At 43.4% G+C, this 18,607-nt stretch overlaps 3 protein-coding genes across 5 annotated transcripts in view; 1 reads left to right on the plus strand and 2 right to left on the minus strand.

Annotated features, from left to right (window-relative positions):
* The window catches only part of LOC142575854 (telomerase-binding protein EST1A-like), a 98,302-nt gene extending 93,024 nt beyond the window's left edge, over nt 1–5,278 (minus strand). The window contains exons 1-2 of the mRNA XM_075685555.1: nt 5,144–5,278; nt 483–2,412 (exon numbers count right to left, since the gene is read on the minus strand). Coding sequence (XP_075541670.1) covers nt 483–2,412; nt 5,144–5,246 — 2,033 coding nt within the window. The 5' untranslated portion in view covers nt 5,247–5,278. The remainder of the gene's footprint in view (nt 1–482; nt 2,413–5,143) is intronic.
* A 173-nt stretch (nt 5,279–5,451) lies between these two features.
* On the plus strand, nt 5,452–12,929 carry LOC142575856 (nuclear speckle splicing regulatory protein 1-like). 2 transcript variants are annotated; one of them, XM_075685558.1, is made up of 6 exons: nt 5,452–5,473; nt 5,824–5,902; nt 6,260–6,325; nt 6,821–6,943; nt 8,813–9,020; nt 10,017–12,929. In XM_075685558.1, exons 1-6 carry the CDS (start codon nt 5,457–5,459, stop codon nt 10,733–10,735), a joined length of 1,212 nt encoding a protein of 403 aa, XP_075541673.1. In that variant the 5' UTR covers nt 5,452–5,456; the 3' UTR covers nt 10,736–12,929. The 2 variants fall into 2 exon arrangements, with proteins under 2 accessions (XP_075541673.1, XP_075541674.1); XM_075685559.1 differs by lacking the exon at nt 5,452–5,473 and adding an exon at nt 5,518–5,740.
* LOC142575855 (ankyrin repeat domain-containing protein 27-like) overlaps nt 11,653–18,607 on the minus strand; it is a 36,465-nt gene continuing 29,510 nt past the window's right edge. For both annotated transcript variants that reach the window (XM_075685557.1, XM_075685556.1), the window contains exons 16-17: nt 18,438–18,489; nt 11,653–14,505 (exon numbers count right to left, since the gene is read on the minus strand). In XM_075685557.1, the coding sequence (XP_075541672.1) occupies nt 14,451–14,505; nt 18,438–18,489 (107 nt within the window). In that variant the 3' untranslated portion in view covers nt 11,653–14,450. The remainder of the gene's footprint in view (nt 14,506–18,437; nt 18,490–18,607) is intronic.

Consider the following 18,607-nt stretch of genomic DNA (forward strand, 5'->3'; position numbering starts at 1 on the left):
GAGCCACCTAAGACTCCTACGCTGCAGCCATGGATTGCATATCAGCTGCTCAAAGTGCCTTCAACGAGCGCTTCTAATGGTACACTCGAATGGTTCCTGCCATACTCCAACTCGGTTTGCAAAGAGGTGAAGTCCTCTGGAGATCAGAGCCAGAGTAATGCTGTCCCAGCTGAACTTTCAGCTGCTCCCAGAGCAATCTAAGTAGCCGCATGAATGAGATTTTGCTGAAGCTTGGTCACATTTCCAGCTCGAAGGTGAAAGCACCTCTAAGCGCTCGGAGCCGGAGCCCAGCACTCTGGGTGAACCAGGCGAATGCCCTCCGATTGCTCGATCTCAACCAGCTGAATGTAAGCCACACCACAAGAGCACTCTAAATTTGCCGCGAGAGTGCTCAAAAGTGACCAGACAAATGTGCCACAAGAACAGTTCACAATATCTTACATAATTGAACGGAAACGCAACTCAAAGGTATCCCCACTTACTTCCGACCATATGCATCTGGTGTGATGACTTGATCACCATGGTACACCGGGGACAAACCATGGCCAGGGAGATGGCACGAAAATGGCACACCAGGTACAGCCGGATACGCTGGTGACACCACTGGTGATGACATCATGGGCGGCGACACAACAGGTGGTGGGGATGGTTCATAGTGGTTGCAGAAACCAGGCACTGGTGCCATGGGCATTGTCCGGCTGTAGATGGAATCCACTGGCACGTGAGGCTGAGGTTTCACTGCAATCAGGGGCTTTTCCTGACCCATTCCGCACACAGGGACCACAGCAGCACTCCTCTCATCACACTGTCGTTCTGAGGAGCCTGCACTGCTTAGGCTCACATCGCATGGAAGGCGGATGAGCCCACCTTTGGCTGCCGACGAGACGGCATTCTCAGGGGTTGCAGGCCGATTCCGCTTCTGGAACCGAGGAGGCAGCTGGGACTCGTGCGCTTTAGGCGGAGAAGCCTTTTGGGACGAGGCGTCATTCTTGCGATTCTTGCGGTGCACTTCCATACAGGTAGAACGCCACGTGGACGAGTCACTGCAGTCATTTCTCAGGTTGTCTGTCGTCCGGCTCAGAGAGTGCCTTTGGAGCTCTTCTTCCTCCGCCACGGCTGCGCTCCAGTCTTTGATGACGGGTGCCGGAAGGGGGCCATTGCGACTTCGAGTCGGGCCCCTGTCTTTCTCCTCTTCAGAGAACGACTCACGGTGATGTCTGTTGACAAACTTACGCCCAGTGAAACGGCAGGGCTCGGGGGATGAGCTCTGGTAACTGTCATTTCTCTCTCGCCTCATGGGTCCACTGTTTCTGGCCACCTGCTCTTGGCTGTAGATCCTCGGATGCACAGATGACTCCACAATAAGTTCCCCACTCCAATCTTCTTCTGTCGTTGCATTACCGTCTGAATGACGACCACTCGAAGACAGTCCATTGACAGAAATTCTTGTGGCCGGCTGCTCTTCCTTCGGCTTGTTTCTCTTCTTCTTAATTTTCTTCTTCATTCCCCTGCGGCGCACGTCGTGTTCAGTCTCATCAGCATCGTCGGAGCCACTGTGCCTGGGCCCTTCAGAGAAGCTGTTCCTGCGGTGAGGGGATGACATCCGTCCTGGCCGGCCAGGTGTTTGGGCAAGCACTCCTTGCTGAGGCTTCTCGAGATTTCCTGGGCAGTCTGGGGCATCCCAGTTTTCTTGACGAGTATTGGGCAAAGGGCCAATTCTCCTGCCACTACCCCTGGTCCGTCGACCAGTTCTCGCAAGCTGCCGGTCAGACCTGGAATCCACGGCCTTCAAGGCATTCGATGTGCTCATGTCGCCACCAGGACCACAACTCTCGTTGATGACAACTTGCTGCTTCACTGCTGGTGGTCCAATCACCTCGAGGGCTTTTCCTGTCTCTTTAGGATGCTCCTGGAAGTTTTCTGTCACTTTTGCCTCTGCTAGATGCTCGTGGTGCCCATTCTGCAGTGCCAATTCGGGACGAGGTTGTTGCACCTTCTTTTCACTGCTCTCGGCACTTTTCTCAGCAGTACCAACAGGCACAGGCTTTGTGCCTTCTGCAGGAAATGGTGTAGCAGAACATGGCGGCCCCTTAGAGTCTACGACGGCCGCCTTGGGCCGTCCTTCAGACGGAGCAGCCGGCCGCTCTACGGAAGGTTTGACGGGCCGTGGCGTGTAGACGGGCTGGTCAGGACGCTTGGCTCGACTGCCCGTCCACTTCCCATTTATGCTATCTTTCAGAGAAAGGTCCTTCAAGGCTGGCACAGGGTCCTGTCCTTTGGCCTCAGTGGGTGTTCCGGACGTGTCTGCTCTCCCATGGTTTTTATGGGGTAGACCCATGCCTGGTCGGTAGAGGGCCATCTCGGGCTTTGACCGCCTGCCTTCCCGTTTGCCATCTTTTTCACAGGGAGCATCTGCACAAGACCATGCGGCACAATGAGGCACACTATGACTCCTGGACGTCTCATACCTACACCCCCATTTCGTACTTAGCAGGCAACACTGACGAAGCTATGGATGTAGTGGGGTCACATAAGTCTCATTCCATGAATTTCGCAGTCCATGCATTTCGCAGTGAAGCTATATTGGATCTGTGTCACTTCAGTAGCGCAGATCCTTATCTAATGTCTTTATCAAGGTTCATAATTTAAGTATTTTAGTATAGGTCAATAAGAAAAAAAATAAAAGCAAACGGCAAGCATGCTGCCACAACAATGTTATATCAAATAAATACATGCACATTGTAGACTACGGTAGCAAGCAAGGGTGCATCCTGTACAGAAGATGCTTTATGCTTCAACGAAAAGTTTGCTCCATTGAACGCACCTGCCTTCTCCCATGGAATGAAAAGGAACAACTATAGAGTGCCAATCAATGCACACAGAAAACATGTAGTTTCTTGTATGGAATATGCAATTTTGAACAAAAATCTTTTTTCTGTGCAACTATTCCTATTACATTCATCAAATAAAGAAAGATGTGGTCACAGTCACATCCCTCAAAGAGTCTGATTATCAAATTAACACCTTTCAGGCTGTGTACACAGTTATGTGCACTAAAATAGTGCAACAAAAGTAACATCACTGATGAAAATAATATTTTAAATGTCCTGCATATATATTCAAACACTTATTATTGGTCCTAAGCTTTGCGTATGAATAATATATGTAAAGTGTTTTGGTGAAATTCGAAGGTAGACAGCTGCGTCTTTGCTCTCGGTGTAAATACGTCATCATGTAGTAGGTTCACTTCTCTGAGTGTCGCTGAAATGTTTCAAATCAGGCATATATACAAGAGGCTGGATAGTTCTTTTGTAACTATGTTAGACGTGAAATAGTTGGCGTTCTCATATCTGACGTTCCTGTATAGAGTTTTCACATGGAGTTCACATCCAGTAGACTTAAGAAACCTCACTGAAGAATTTAAAATTCTTAATCTGCTCTGCAGCTGCAAGTGTATCATGATTCTGAAGATGCAAGCAATTTGGTAAAACTAGATTTTCTGAGTGCAAAATTAATTGGCACCTGAATAGGTTAAAAACTTGGTATGTACAAAGTATTCAAAACACTTTCTCATAAAAAATAAGCACTGCAGAAAGTCAAAATCTTCACATGACTCACAAAGTGTGATTATGTATGCCTGCTGAAAATGTACTTGTTCAAAGATTTTCATTTTATTGCTGTTCATAGGTAATGTGACAATCAGCAGACCCTCAAACTTTCCGGCAACCATTGGGTCTGGACTCTAAAACATAAGGCCTATGGAGTGTTTTGCAACCAGTGTGGTTTAAAAGCTCCGCCTCCAACTAGCATGTCTGCAGTTTACCTTACATCCTGTCCAGACATGTTCAAAGTCAATATTTGCGCATTTATTTGTGAGCAGTCATGAATTGTGCAGAAGAACCTCCCAATTTTAGACTAGCAAGCTCAGTCTCAATGCATTAAAGGAAAAAATTATGGTCACAGAGTGAACATTAATTGTGGTCCCAAATTATGTATACATATAATAACCTCATAGCTGAATGACAAGATCCCAGTCAGGCATGTTCCTACAACAAACAAAAGATAAATATGATAAAGCAGCACAAAAAATAAAAACGAGACTTGTGCATTAAAAGGTAATAAAAAAGCGGAGGCATTTGTTTATAGCCCCCACTCATGTGGAACATTATATAATTGTTCCAGTAGGAAAGCGATATGACATACCTTTACAGACCTGTCTAGCAATTTCTTCTGTGATTTTGCAAGTGGATATTCCTCATGATCACAGAAGGTAATGGTATGAAAAAGGACACCAATCTAGTGTTTCTTGTTTTAGTATGTGAACAGTTACAAATATACAAACTAAATAAATGATGTTTCTCTTCAAGGATTGATTGTGCGTGGCACACCAAGATAAGTGCACGCCACCAACCGTTGCAGATGTATTGTGTTTCGAAAGAGCGAAATGAAGTGCACAGAAACGAGGGACCGGGAGAAAAAAAAAAATGCGACAGTGTTTTGCACTTCTAAAATGGCACGTCCTGTGCTGTCAACGATGTGCAATGTCATGTGAAAATATGCAAGAACATCAATCACGATAGCTGAGGGCCGTCTTTGAGAAAGCCACGGCAATTTCCCATCTCGACCTCCCCAAAAATTCCAAGCTGGCGTCGCGGAACGCGCGTTACTCACAGATCGCAGCGCAGGGAAGGCCTCGATGTCTACACAGCACGCGCACTAGGCTAGGAGTTAGTGTAGAGGGTACGAAAATGTTACGCACCGTCAAAAAGCAATCGCAACAATGCGCCGGGCGATAACGCCAAGATGCGCGATCTCGAATACGGCTGGCTTCACGCCGCGGCAAGTTCAACGCACGAACAAGTCACAGCGCGCACAGACCGATGATGAAACTCGTTCACAGCACACAGCGATACGCTACGCAAAAAAGCGTGCACGTGTGCGGGCACATATTTATCGAACCGTTTTGCAAGAAGCATTAACCATGCCTTGGACGATGTAGATGGCGGAATACAGCACAAAACTGTTAACTGCGTATCCAAAGACACGCAGTGTTTACCAACAAAAAAAAAACCGCAGCGAGAGGCAGCGCGCTGTTTGCGCCACAGGAGAGAAGCATTATAGCCGCTCTGGACGTTCTCCATACCTGCACGATTATGCTCCATCACCTGTCGTTTGGAAGCACAGGTTCGCTCAATGTGCGATACCTTTTGTACGTTTCGATGCGTTCTAGACGGTCGGTCCGCCATTTCTCTAGTCGGAGGAGATTTCCGACGCCTGGTGTTCGTTCACCTCCAACCGATACAACAAAAAATGTCAAAAAAGTTATTGTACTTCATATGTTTTCCTTAATAAATTATACTTATTGGCATATTGTACACTAATAAATGAGCCCTACTTTTTATATACTTTATTTCTGCAGTTGAGAAAAAAAAAAGCAAGAAAAGAAAACTAGTAACATGGCGGCTCCCAAGAAGTACGCATTCTTTTCGTTGAGCACCCAGCGCGTTTAACTTGGATGCTTCTGTTATAATACGAAATGCTTATTTGTTCTGCTTCGAAATGCTGAAAGCGAAGCTTGCACTGGCGCACTGAGAAAAATACATAAACGTAACGCTGAGTGCACGCGTTGCTTTCCCACACTTAGCGTCAGTTTCGCCGATCGGTCCAAGCATAAGCTTCCCCCCTTGGCTTGCAAAAATATAGCGTTGTTGACCTATAAACAAGATTGGCTGATGTTCACGTTCGTTAAAACGTTTTCGATTGAACGCTGCTGATGTTGTAAAAATCTGTGATGTCTGAATGCTTGTTTTAATGTGTTTTCAGGTATGGGCTCATTTTGCCAAAGAAGAATGACAAACCTCTTTCTTCGGCATGTGTGTTCGGAGATGACAGTGACGATGAGGTAACTTGCACGCAGTCAAATATTGTAAACGCACTTGACAACTGCGCATTGCGATGATACCAGTTACAATGCGAGCCGCATAATACCGGTGTCGCACGACCACTTTCGATCGCGATCAAGCCCGATCCGAATCGAAATTCTCGACCGCGATTGGCTCTCTCGCGCAGCTTGCGCGAATAAACAAATCGAAACCGAGAAATTCGATCCGGAACGGGCTTGATCGCGATCGAAAGTGCGCCGTGTAACACCCGTAAACTGCCATCACATATTTCTGAGGGCTAAGTGATTACAAATGTTTTCGATGGCATCTGTCCCGAGCGATCTTGATTTTCAATACATACCTTGCACCTCTTGCAGCACGACAAGGCATCCATCGAAAAGACTATGCGAAAAGAGTCGATGCGCAACCTCAAGAAAATTCAGGTACTGTTCTTTCTTGTCCTGCACTGTTCTTATGCACTAACCTGAAAATAGCACCAATTTGTAAACACTGGAATAATTAGCTGGTACCTTCTGAACCGAAGTGCTCTTGGTGGATTTACCCCTTAGTCGAATCCATGTTTGCATGTTATTTATTCAAGTGAACAGCCATATTAGACAGCTGTCAGTGAAGAAGAAGCATATGACGTAGTTGACAAATACTAATTTTGTAAGGGCTGATTGAGTAACAGTTTTTCCACTGGCAGGGCTAATAGGGGCACCGCATAAGTTGAGTAATCTGTTTTATCACTTAAGCCATTTCCTGCTAATTATGGTCTCTCAGACCTGAGATCCTTCACTTGAGTGGTATAAATAAATTATGGTTATGAGTGTCATTTTGAGTGACATGTAATGTTCATCTCATGAGCATTCAGGCGAAAAATGTGCTAATACCTCGTCATTCAAACAGTATGCTTTGTCTTCTTTTTTTATTTACAGACACAGCTTACTCTTAAGAAAGCAATGGAAGAAGACCCGTCAGTATTTGAATATGATGAAGTGTATGATGACTTGAAAAGGAATAAGGAGGAAAAGAAACAAGAAGTCACAAAAGACAGAAAGGTACAAATTTTGAAGCTTGTCTTTGTAAAGTTATGCCATGTTATTTTTCTTTCTTTACACTTTAGCCAGCGTATGTTGCTAGTATTTCCAATGCTATACTGTGCAGAAATATCTTGGAGAGGGTACTGTGGTTTATGTTGTTTGTGAAAGCTCATATAACTTCACCTTTCATTGAACTTAACGTAAATCTCAATACATTTCACTTGCATTTAGACTGAAACATTGTGACAGAGTTGATACACTTGATACAGCAGATACATGATGATAGCCATGATCTCAAGGCACTTTCATGCTTACAGTCTGGCAATGCTTCCAGTCAACAGCACTGTTATAACTATGACTTGCTCATGCACCTCATATACCGAAGGAATCAAATGCCAATGAGAATGAAAGAATTGTCACTCTCGCACGGTTTAGGAACTAGTTTCCAAATCCATTGCATATCGCTGTGGTTATGTGTGTGGAGTGCGGACACAAGCACGCATGCAATGCCTTGACCTTGCCACTGCGGACACCTGTACTAACTGTAGTGCTATGAAGATCCTTAAACACTTGCTCCTGCAGTGCAGAACATTTGCGACACTGCGAGGAACTCTTGAGCTGTTACGTTGCTGCAGCCAACAACTGCGAGGCACTCATTTAACCATGTGGCCCATCTTGCACATCGGAGGCAGCTCATATAACACTCTGTGATTTTCTTGAAAAGGCTGCTCTACACGAACTAAACAGTGCCGGTATGTAGGGCCGGGTTTACAAACGCTTTGCCAAAGTGAGAGCATAAGCAAGCTATGGTTTTTCGTGTTGTCTTAGTTGCGCTTATTTCTTTTTTTCTCTCTGTTTACCATTCTTTTTACTACATTGTGCGTTATGTTAATTGTTTCCTTCATCCTAGTCTGTCCTCTCTCCCTGACCCTTTCCTCCCCCCTTTAAACCCACTCCCACTGCTGACCATTGTTCAGATGTCAGCAGATGTAGCTTGACAGTTACTGGGCAATCAACACAAATTTTTCCTTTCCATTCTTTATTTTGACTTTTTTTAAATAGACACCCAGTTATTGCTACATATTGCTTAAGTCCCCAATCCCCCTATCTGTGATTTTCTCTTAAGTTTAATGTCACTGCCATACTTTAAAAATTTTTACTTAAAATTCTGGCTTCGGAGGATGGGGTTATCTAAGTTTTCAAATGTGCTATGAAATAGTATTATTTTCTGACCTCTAGATTTTACTAAATATTGCCATTTGAATATTTTGCTAAATCTAAAGCAAACCTACAATTATCAAGCACAAATTATGACACCACAGGGCAGAAACAACGTGAAGTCTCATAGCCGTCACTGCACATGGTATGCCTGTTTTGCAAAGTATGTTGACCACGAAACTTATGGTCTGGTAGCATTTCACATAACGCTGCATCACCGGCTCTGTCTTGAACGTTACCCTACGCCCACAGTCAGTTCAACCCGCCACGGTAGCTTAGTGACTATGGTGTTGCGCTGCTAAGCTCAAGATCACGGATTCAATCCTGGCTACGGCAATTGCATTGCATTTCAATGGGGGCGAAATGCAAAAATGACCATGTACTTAGATTTATGCACATTTTACAGAACCCCAGATGGTCAAAATTAATTGGTGTTGCCTGCTATGACGTACCTCCTTATGAGGTTGTGGTTCTGGCACAGAAAATTCCCAAATAATCTTTCTTTTTTCATTTTTTCAGTGTTAAATAGTATATGCATCACACTATGGGCACACTCGGCTATCTAGCATCCCCTGACGTTCATCTTCCCTGTACAACTGCTGCATCTTCTGGCATTGGACGACAGCATAGCAAATAACTACATTACTTCTCATGTTGCTCCTCATGCAGCCTCGGTACATCGAACAGCTGCTTAAGTCGGCTGAGCTGCGCAAGCGAGAAGGTGACCGCAGGACACAGCGAAAGATCCAGAAGGAACGTGAAACTGAAGGCGAGGCTTTTGGTGACAAGGAGGCATACGTCACATCGGCCTACAAGCGCAAAATGCAGGAAATGCAAGAGGAAGAAGAACGCGAAATGCGGCAGGAACAATTGAACCGTGAGTACCAGTGACTGCACCCTTGGTGCACAAAGAGACAAACAGCCAAAGGATGATTGCACCAGGGGTAGACAGGGGCAAGCGCTTCACTTAAAGGTACCATTTAACGCAAATGTGCTTCAGCGGAAAACAGTGAAGCATGCAAGCAAACCCTTGCTACAGAAGCATGAAGGAAAGAGAAAGTATTACATATCCAAGAAACCAAGTTGGTGTTGAGGAGGATGGGGAAGCAGTTAAGTCGCAAGGAAGCAGTTAAGTCGCAAGCCAGTATTTTTGCGTGATATGTGTCTAATTCGTGTCAAACACTTGTTCCTCGAAGCTAAGCTTTTCCCTTGGAGCATTCCTAACAGTGCTTTCAAATGAAGTACTCGAAGCAGCATCACTAGTGTCACAGCATGAATGATGAAAAGTGGGAAGTCATTGCTTTCAGAGTTTTGAAAGTAAGGAAAGCTGTAAAAAAAAATGCTATCTGGCGAGACTAAGGTGCAGGACAGATTGTACGCATCAATGCATGATGCAAGCGCAGATACCCTCCTTAGACAAATATATCAGTGCTCTGGCTGCCTCACAAAAATACGAAACGATGTCGACTAAATCAAAAATAGTGAGACAAGTCAGCGCGTGCTGGCGCGCGTCTTGGAGGTTCAAACCGCCATTACTCACTAGGCACGGCAAACGGTGCAAGCTTTTGCATGCCGGCAAGTGTATGTGTAGTTTGGCCTTAATACAAAAATAAAGGGTGGTGCACTGGTACTTCAGTATGAGAACACACACGCAAACTAATTCACCTTTAGCTATCACTTTACTGGCATTTAGTCCACTGTATGGAAGCATGTACTCTACTTTAACGTCATGTTTACCGATATGACAGGTGTGGACATGTTTGAGAATTTGACTTTGATATATGATGATCTTACGTTGGTGGGACAAATTTCCAGAATTGAAGCTTGACCATTAATATGGATCAGTTGTATTTTTCTCTCTGTATTTGTGCAGAAATGATGGACGTCACAAAACAGAAAGACCTCAGTGGCTTCTACCGCCATCTGCTGAAGCAAGAAGTCGGGGAAGAGAGAATTCCTCAAAACACTGACAAGCCTGTAGATTGGCCAGTGAAAGACGAGAAGCCCAGAACTTCCAAGAGCATCGAAGAGTCTTCTCCAGCTGGTCGCTCTTCACCTGAAAACTGCAAAACGTCGTCATTGGCTAGACAGCGCGACAGGGACAGTGGAGACAGCCAACACAGCACACAGCAAGCCACTAGTGAAAAACGCAGCGAATGCTTGTCCAGGAAAGACAGAAGGGGCTACAGAACAAGGAAGATCAGCGATCCTTCTGAGGATGAGGGCTCTCCACCACACAATGAGCCTTCTGCGAGTGAGAATGTAGACAGAGACATAGATGCTGATAGTGACTTCGAGGTTGACTCGGAAGAATCCTCTGATGAAGATGAAAGCCAGGCCACTTCGCAGAAAGAGAAAGGGAACACTTCGATGCCAAGCAGTAAACGAGCAAAGGAAGACCAGTTAGAAGCCAATGACGAGGGCAAAGAAGACACGACCAAGGAACCTGCCACAAAGGTCATTGAGAAAGACTGGACAGCCCTCTTCCGTAAGAGGACAGTTGGGGACAAGTTTGAAGCAGCACTAGCACGATACTTTGAACGCAAAGCAGAGTTGGATGTCTACAGGGCAGCACATGATAGTGTCCAGTAGCACAAAGCCAGTTTGAATTAAGAGATTCGCTGGAGTCGGCTGAAGTGTTGTGTGATGCATTTTCGCAGTGGTGTTAACATGCTGACAGTTCCTGAAAACTGGCGCCAATCGTATTACTGCAAGGTTCAGTAAAACAAAAGCAGCAGTGGCTCTCCATGACGAACTATTTCAGTAGTGGTGACTCTTTAGTTGTTGCTTTTGAAAGCTACCGTTCTTACGAGTGATTACACCTCCGGTGCTTTGGAAACGTTGGCAGCAGCACTTGTACAGAAACAAAATGTGTGCACTAACTATGTGCTGACATGTTTCAATAACTGTATAAAGTTGCTGGTGCCATCCAAAGCACATTCAAGCGTGGCGATGGACAGCGTGTGCATTGTGACGAGTCAAGGTATGCAAAAATAGATGTGCAGTTTTACCGTAAAATGTTCTGCTCTCAACTTAAGAATAAAGTAGAGCATTGTGCAACACCTGAATTTAAACCTTAGAAGTTGGTTTTACATGTTAAAATCCTTATTACAAGCAAGCCACGTTCAAAAGCATGCTTCAAGTAGGTGTACAACCAGAGTAAAGTGTGCATTAAAGTAGCACAGAGTGCGACAAATGAAGGGACACTCGGCCCAAACATGAAGACAAGCAAGCTCTGCTCCTGAAAATCTCTGCCAGGAAAAAGACTTCGATTGCAATAAATCCGAATCTGGCAATTTTTTTTTTCTTAACATAAAAGGGATGACTGCTCTAGTTTATACTTTACATGCAGCATTTTAACTTGAAACCCCCCAAAAAGAGATATCAAATCATTTGCCATCAAAGTAGTGTTTAAGGCTGTACTGTGTCCCAATTCATCCAAAAGCGAACTGGCAAATTTGCTATCAGGCAATACAGAAATGGTATGAAGAAATGACACCACAGTCATATACAGTATAATTTGTTTTATTTTTTACACTGAACAGTACATTTCAGAAAAGTTGCAAACGCTATATGACTGCAGCCATGTGTCTATAAGATATGTATGAGTTATTCATCAACATTTCTACATCCGGCACATATTAAACATTAACCAGGGGTACTCAGTCTCGTCTTTCACAATGCCATCACATGTTCTCAAATCATACACAACCCCCTAGACAAGTTCTTTCCCTTTTTTTTTCATTTTTACATGTTAGCATAAGCAAAAAGACACACATCAAGTTAACACAATAACAGCTAAATGTGTGTTATGCATGAAACTGTTGGAATTTTTTCTTTTGTGTTTACATTTATCATGACACCCACAATCAATGAAAGAGGCAAAACTGTAATCCGGAAGTGAGGCAACAGATGGCAGATTCAACTAAAGAAAAAAAAAAGCTAAGAACTGCAAGTTTGGTTTATGAGATACGTCTTAATTTCAACTCTGCTTTTGTTACTGTTCAGAGTTGTAGCTATACCATACGGGTCCTTGCGAATGCCTCGAAAGGTCACTTTGTTTGCTCTTTTGAAGAAGACGATGCTAGTGTCAATGGTACACCTCTAGACCAGTACCTTAGTCCCATGCTCCACTGTTCAAATCTAGTTTTGCTTTAATTCTAACCATACGGAAAACTGCCTGCTTTTTGGCCAATCCCCTCCCCCCCCCCCATAGTTGGTATGCGCCAGTGTTTGGGAAATGAAACGAAGCCAGTACTTTGCATCTGCTTGAACCCTCTCAAGACTTCCCAGAAGTTTTCCGAAAGCAGTCTGCGAAACACTGGATCAAAACAAGCCACACGAATGCCAACATTTGCAAGCACAAGTCAAGCACTTATTATGAACGAAGTATCAATGTTACAGCCTGTTTCTTGAAGTGCTTCAAAAAGTTACATTGGAAAATTAACACATGTCCCGCAAAGGTGTTTCTTTATTTTTTTAAGTGTAACATTCTACTGTTGCAACTGCCCATACCTCCAGATTTTCAAAACACACTTTACGATTGGCAACTGCCATGTCAAGAATAACAATAACAGAGTTAATGTTCCACTGTGCACATCACATGACAATCAAATTCAGTGTCCAGTTTTTTCACATTTGCATTTCAAGATGTAGCACTTTTGTGATGCTAGTATTCAAGTCACGTAACTAGCATGTATAGGACAGGAAGAAAAATCCTTCAAATACCAAATTTAATAGAAATTAGAAATAGTGTCCAGGAAGGTCAGTATACACTTCACGAGAATCGTGTGAAATTAATCTATCGCGATAATGCTATCATTACAATGATGTGAATTTTATGTTATTACATTATCATACATTTTTAACTTGTCATCCAACATGTTTTCACAGACATTCATAAGTAGTAGTATAAATACAATAAAATTTGAGTCTGAACATACTGTGCGTGAGTCACTTAAGCTCGTACACTAGCAAGCCTTCATCATGCTCTCGAAATCGCAGCTCTGTACTCTGTAGATGCACTATTGCTTCTTGGTGAGTAACACAATTTTAAAAGTGCATCTGTGAACATCACACAATTATAACAGTAGGCATAATATATAGACGTCATTGTAATATATATTCAAGGCAAGACGCAGCCTTTAAACTGTTGACTCTGCACCAATCACTCAAATTCACTCGGCAAATGGTAGTGTCCTACTTCAACCTGTTCAGTTACGATGTTGCCACATAGAAATGCAACTAGTGTCATATTAGTTCATGTAATAGCAACAGGAAACATGACGAGTATATAGTAGTTTGAAATGCAAATCGAGAAGCACCGCTGCATGCTGTCTCGCAAAATGGCATGCGACGTCAGCCTCTCAACATTGATGCACACGCATTTCGCCAATGTGTCAGTGTCGGTAACGACTTTTCATTCACCACATCACCATGTCCAAAGGCATCTAACAGAGAGTCCTACTGAAATATAAACCCTCATTTTAATTATATAGTAGCCTGCAAAGCAACACGCAATGCAGCTCATTCCTCTGCACAAGTGCTACTAACAACTAAATTTTTCAATACCACAGTGTCTTAATGCATCCAAGAAACAGGTTATCTCATAAGAGTGAAAACTCGTTTGATTTGCCAGCCTGCTGAACACTGTTGAGATTTTGCCACAGTCCACATGGTGACGCTGTGACTGATATGGTGGAACATATCAACGGTTCAACTTGTTTTCTAAGGAGTGTGCGTCCTCGTAGCAAAAGCAAAAAAAAAATCTGAGTGCTGAACATTTTTGCCAGCAGTATACTTTGTAAATTCATGAAATGACAAGTTCAACGTAGCCTACGAATCGCAGGTTGGGACAGCAGGTCAACAACACGATTTCACACCACTCCAGGCAACATTCTTATCACAACGCAAGGCGGACAGATACCCATTTCATGCAATGCACACTCGCAGCAGGATGAAACAGAGGCCTCTATTTTCCAACATTCGTCATCACACGTAACCAGTGCCATGTTCACATGCATGTTGTGAAAATTCGTTACGCTGCATCCATTGCTGAGCATGGCGCAGTAGTCGCGGCAATAGATTTACTCTATGAGAACAAATAAGCTGTAGAATTGTTTAGTGTAAAAAGAAAAATAAAATCCTTTGTACATTTAACTGAGGGGTTGTTTGCACATTGCAGGTAAATGCTGCAGCTCAATATACGTAAATATGCCAAGAAAGCATTGCGACCCAAAAAGTTTGTAAAAAAAATAATTAAAAATGTGTAACGCAGAGTTCAGCCAGTGGTGACCTGAAATATATCTTAGAGCTTTCCATAGGTGACGCCAAGCGAGTCCTGAAGTCCCGAAAGAAAGTCCCTGCATACATAAGGAGAGAAGGAAAAAGACTGTCTGTAAAACACTGGGCCAGGGCAACCAGTTCTGCTTATTATATAGGCAGAGCTTGCCACTTTTGAAGTTTAGTAAAGGACACTAAAGAGAAAATTCATTTGAGCTGTATTATTAAACTAAGCTTCTACAAAACTAAAGAGCCACTCTCTTTATTCTTCAGGGGAAGCTTGATAGGCCAGAAAAAGAAAAAGGCAATGAAAGAATAGTTGCTTCATGGATTCTCATGGTGCCTGCTCAGGCCAACTTAGTTTTTTTATTGGAAGAGATAGATTGCATTGTAATCTGGAAAAACCAAAGAGCAAGCTCTCACAGGCTTGAGAATTTTCACCAATCCACAACGGCCCAAATAACGAACAATACTTTAAAACACAGTACTTTGAAATACATGACGTCGCACTATGTGCTGGGCTTTCGGCACGAAATCTAAAAAGTAGAACTGTTACCTTCATTTACTACATTTCTAATAGCCCACCTTTCACCTAAATTATAGTAAATAGAGTTTTGATAGAATAGTGCTCTGTCTGAACTGATTTCTGTTTCCCTTTAGTGTCCCTTTAACACAGCATAAAGATGCAGAAATGTTTGGTAACTGTCAAATGGTCAATTATTGGTACAGCAATAATTGATTACTTTATAAGGCAGGTAAGTAAAAAACCGTGCAGTTGGCATATTAAGGATTGCAGAAGCATAGTGGAAAACAAGCAATACGGTAGACTTCCAGAAATTTGACTCTGACTATCTTAATTTTTCAATCAGCTCGATCATGCATTTATATGGGCTAAATCTTTTATTATTTAGATCATAAAATTGGCCCTCAAACAATTCAAACCTGACTGGTCAGCACCCATGCATCCAACCCCAATGGCTGCACTGCCCGAGGGTTGAAATCTGGGCCAGTTGGTACATACTGGAACGAAAAAAACCAGTCAAAAACACAAAGGACAAGAGGAGAGGTTCACACCACAACGACCAGTCGTGATGTGAACCTCTCCGCTTGTCCTTTGTGTTTTTGACTGGTTTTTTTCGTTCATGCACTGCCCATATTGGTGGCACTGAAGGACGGACAGACAGCATCTCATCTCCTGCTGAAAATGATTTTCAGCCTGCCTTCGGCACGTTTATTGAGGCAAAAACGGACATTAAACCGAAACCACATTAGAGGGATTAACAACACTGTAGCATCAGACACAGCGTCGTTGCCAATGTCATCAAAAGATTGGTGCAAAAAAAAAGTTTGGCATAACCTAATGATGAAAATGTGCCACTTTCAGACTTTAATTATGAAAACTCATTTAAAAGATGAAGTTACTTGATCAAAATGCTAGCAGCAACAAAGTTGCATGACACATCTATGGCACTCAAGATGTGAATGCTTCGTGGGACTAAATGGTGTCGTGGTTAGCCCAGGTGTGGACCACCATTCCATTTTCAATTGTAGCAGTTCAAGAAATGTGGGATATCATATGCAATGGCCCTCAAGGAGGATGAAGTGGTATGTTTCATAGACAGTGAATAAAAAGCTCTTGGAAACGATGGACGTTAAGTATGCATAAATTTCCATTCTGTGAAAGTAAACTCTGCTAGATTCATCTTATTCGTAATTGCCGGAATCAGAGACATGCTACATTTTTTGGTTTATAAAGTTTGGATGCACATTAGATTTGTGGGCGCATCATAGTTGGGTAAATAATGCCAAATGAAGCAGCAGTGAGTTCGGACCTCTTTTAATTCAACCTGCTAGATAATTGGATCAATTTCTTCAGCCCTGTCATGGCTGAATTAAAGGGCTCGGAGGGCTCGGGCTCGGAAACGGTTCGGACAAATTTTGTAGATGTGTAGGGTACAGCAAAAGTTAACCATTCGCACCACAATTTGTGTGAAGCGTTGCATATTAAGGGAGCTATGAACATTTACAAGTTACCCTCCTCCATAGCCACGCATTTTCTCAACTCGTTCACTGAGTGATCGGGGCTAAGCTCCGCCTTCCCTGGCTCTGCATCATCATGGCACATTGTGTCGTCTACTTCTGGTTCTCTAGGAGCGAGCACACGAAGCCTCTCCAACCTCTCCATCAGCTGCTTGGCAGCCGACCCTAAGCGAGAGCTATTGGAGCAGCATCCGTTGCAAGCATTCTGTCTCAGCGCTGAATGTGTCTGGTATTCTGGTAACCACAGGCGAGCTGGGTGTTTCGACGGATGGGTGGAAGCATAAACTCAAGCTGATGAAGGAATGTGAGCAGACTGATCAGTCTGCATTGTCTAGCCACCTGTTGGTGCAGAGTTTAATCAGCCAAACAAAGAGCTGAGACTGCTCTAACCAAGTGTAAAACATTTAAAACATTTATAAAAGCAACATGTTAATGATAACACTCCTGGGAAAAATTTACACCAGCAACAAAGAAGAATACACTTCGTTGCTGCTGCTGTTTGATAGAGGTCTGTGCCACCAGGTGGCTGCACCATGCAGGCCATTCACGTTTTTGCTTCTGCTCATCCCGTGAAACGGCACGGTCAAACGGCCAGGCCATGTCCCCTTGCGCTTGCGTTTACCCAAATACTAGACTCGCGAAACGCTATTGTGGTAGCAATCCTCCAGCTACAAACGCGCAAATCCTGGCGCCGATCAGATAGCGACAGTCAGATGCGCTGCAGCCACTCTGCTCGTCTGCTGCCTTGCAGAGGGACATGATGTCGCAACTTGACGCATCGCCAGTCGCTAAGTTTACAACCCACAACGCAACAAAGGCAAATCATTGTGCTCGTGAAAAGACTGATACCGACACTGACTGCAGAGCTCTCGTCAAAATGGAGCATGTTGTAACAAGCAGACGACGCTTGCTGTGTGTCAGAAGTGCTTAAGTGTAGTGACAAATTGGTCTTGTGCATTCTCTTTCTGCTACTTTCTTTTTATAGAAACAAATTAACATTCCAGAAATTAATAACAACTTTTGTTCGCCGTAAAGTTGGAAAAAATTATTTATGACACGCTCTGGGCAGCCAATCGGATAGCTCGCCCTACAAGCATCATTAGGGCGATTTACGTCAAATGGTTAGGGGCGGCTGAAAATTCAACCGAGCGGTGTACTGCGATCGACAGTTATGTAAATTTTTGAAACCTTATAATAAATTAGATGCTTTACGCGGAGCGCTTAGATGCGTCAATTAATGATCAGAAGGACTAGTGATCTAATGACTCAGTACGTTCGTGCAAAATTGTCAAAATAGTTTCTGGGTCCCTTTAATGGAAATTAACTGTATAAGGAAACATAGTAAATTTAATACATTTTAATATAATATAATACAAGATATTAATGCACCAAGAAAAAGAAAACAAAAAGCAGTGTGCCTTTTTATTGGCAAGAAATCAAAATCAGAAGTAATACATGTATATTTCATTCTAATGAAAAACCACTTATATGAATTCTTTTTTTTAAACCAGTAAGCTATAATTTCTGTTTCTCACACTGTGTTATATTGACTCCACGTTGGAGCTCAGCTAGGAGTTTATAAGGCTGCGGCAGTGAAAGTCAATGCCGTGGTGCTCTAACACAGCCTACGCAGGAGGTATCACTAAGAACAGGCATCCACTAAAACGCAGCAGCAACTGCTGCTGCGCTTAAGCGAAACTGAGCCAGCAAACAGGACCCCTAGTACTTGCAATGAAGTTTGTGAGAACTCGCTTCTACAGTTCCACTGTCTTTCATGTACTATTTGCTCAGATGGCATACATCTGCGAAGGATTGCTTTTTTTCATACTCCAGTGTCACCAAAGTGCGCCTGTCGCAGCCAAAAATCAAACTTGTAGCTCGGCAGAGGAATGTCACAGCCATTGCGTCAACACAACGGGCTCGTTCCCCTGGTGTGGGCAATAAGAATGCAGCGTTAAAACGCAGCACATACCCGATACTGGCCTTGCTATTTTCATCGCCATTCTTGAACAGTTCTTGAAGCTCTGCACAGGAATGAGAAAAACAAAGCACACTTGCTTTCAAGCACAGTCACACAGGCAGCAAGTGATAGAAAAGCTTTCACTTTAGAAAAGCTATACTAGTTGAATGTGATCTGAGCTT

The sequence above is a fragment of the Dermacentor variabilis genome, chromosome 3 (genome assembly GCF_050947875.1).
Source record: "Dermacentor variabilis isolate Ectoservices chromosome 3, ASM5094787v1, whole genome shotgun sequence".
Taxonomy (NCBI): Eukaryota; Metazoa; Arthropoda; class Arachnida; order Ixodida; family Ixodidae; genus Dermacentor; species Dermacentor variabilis.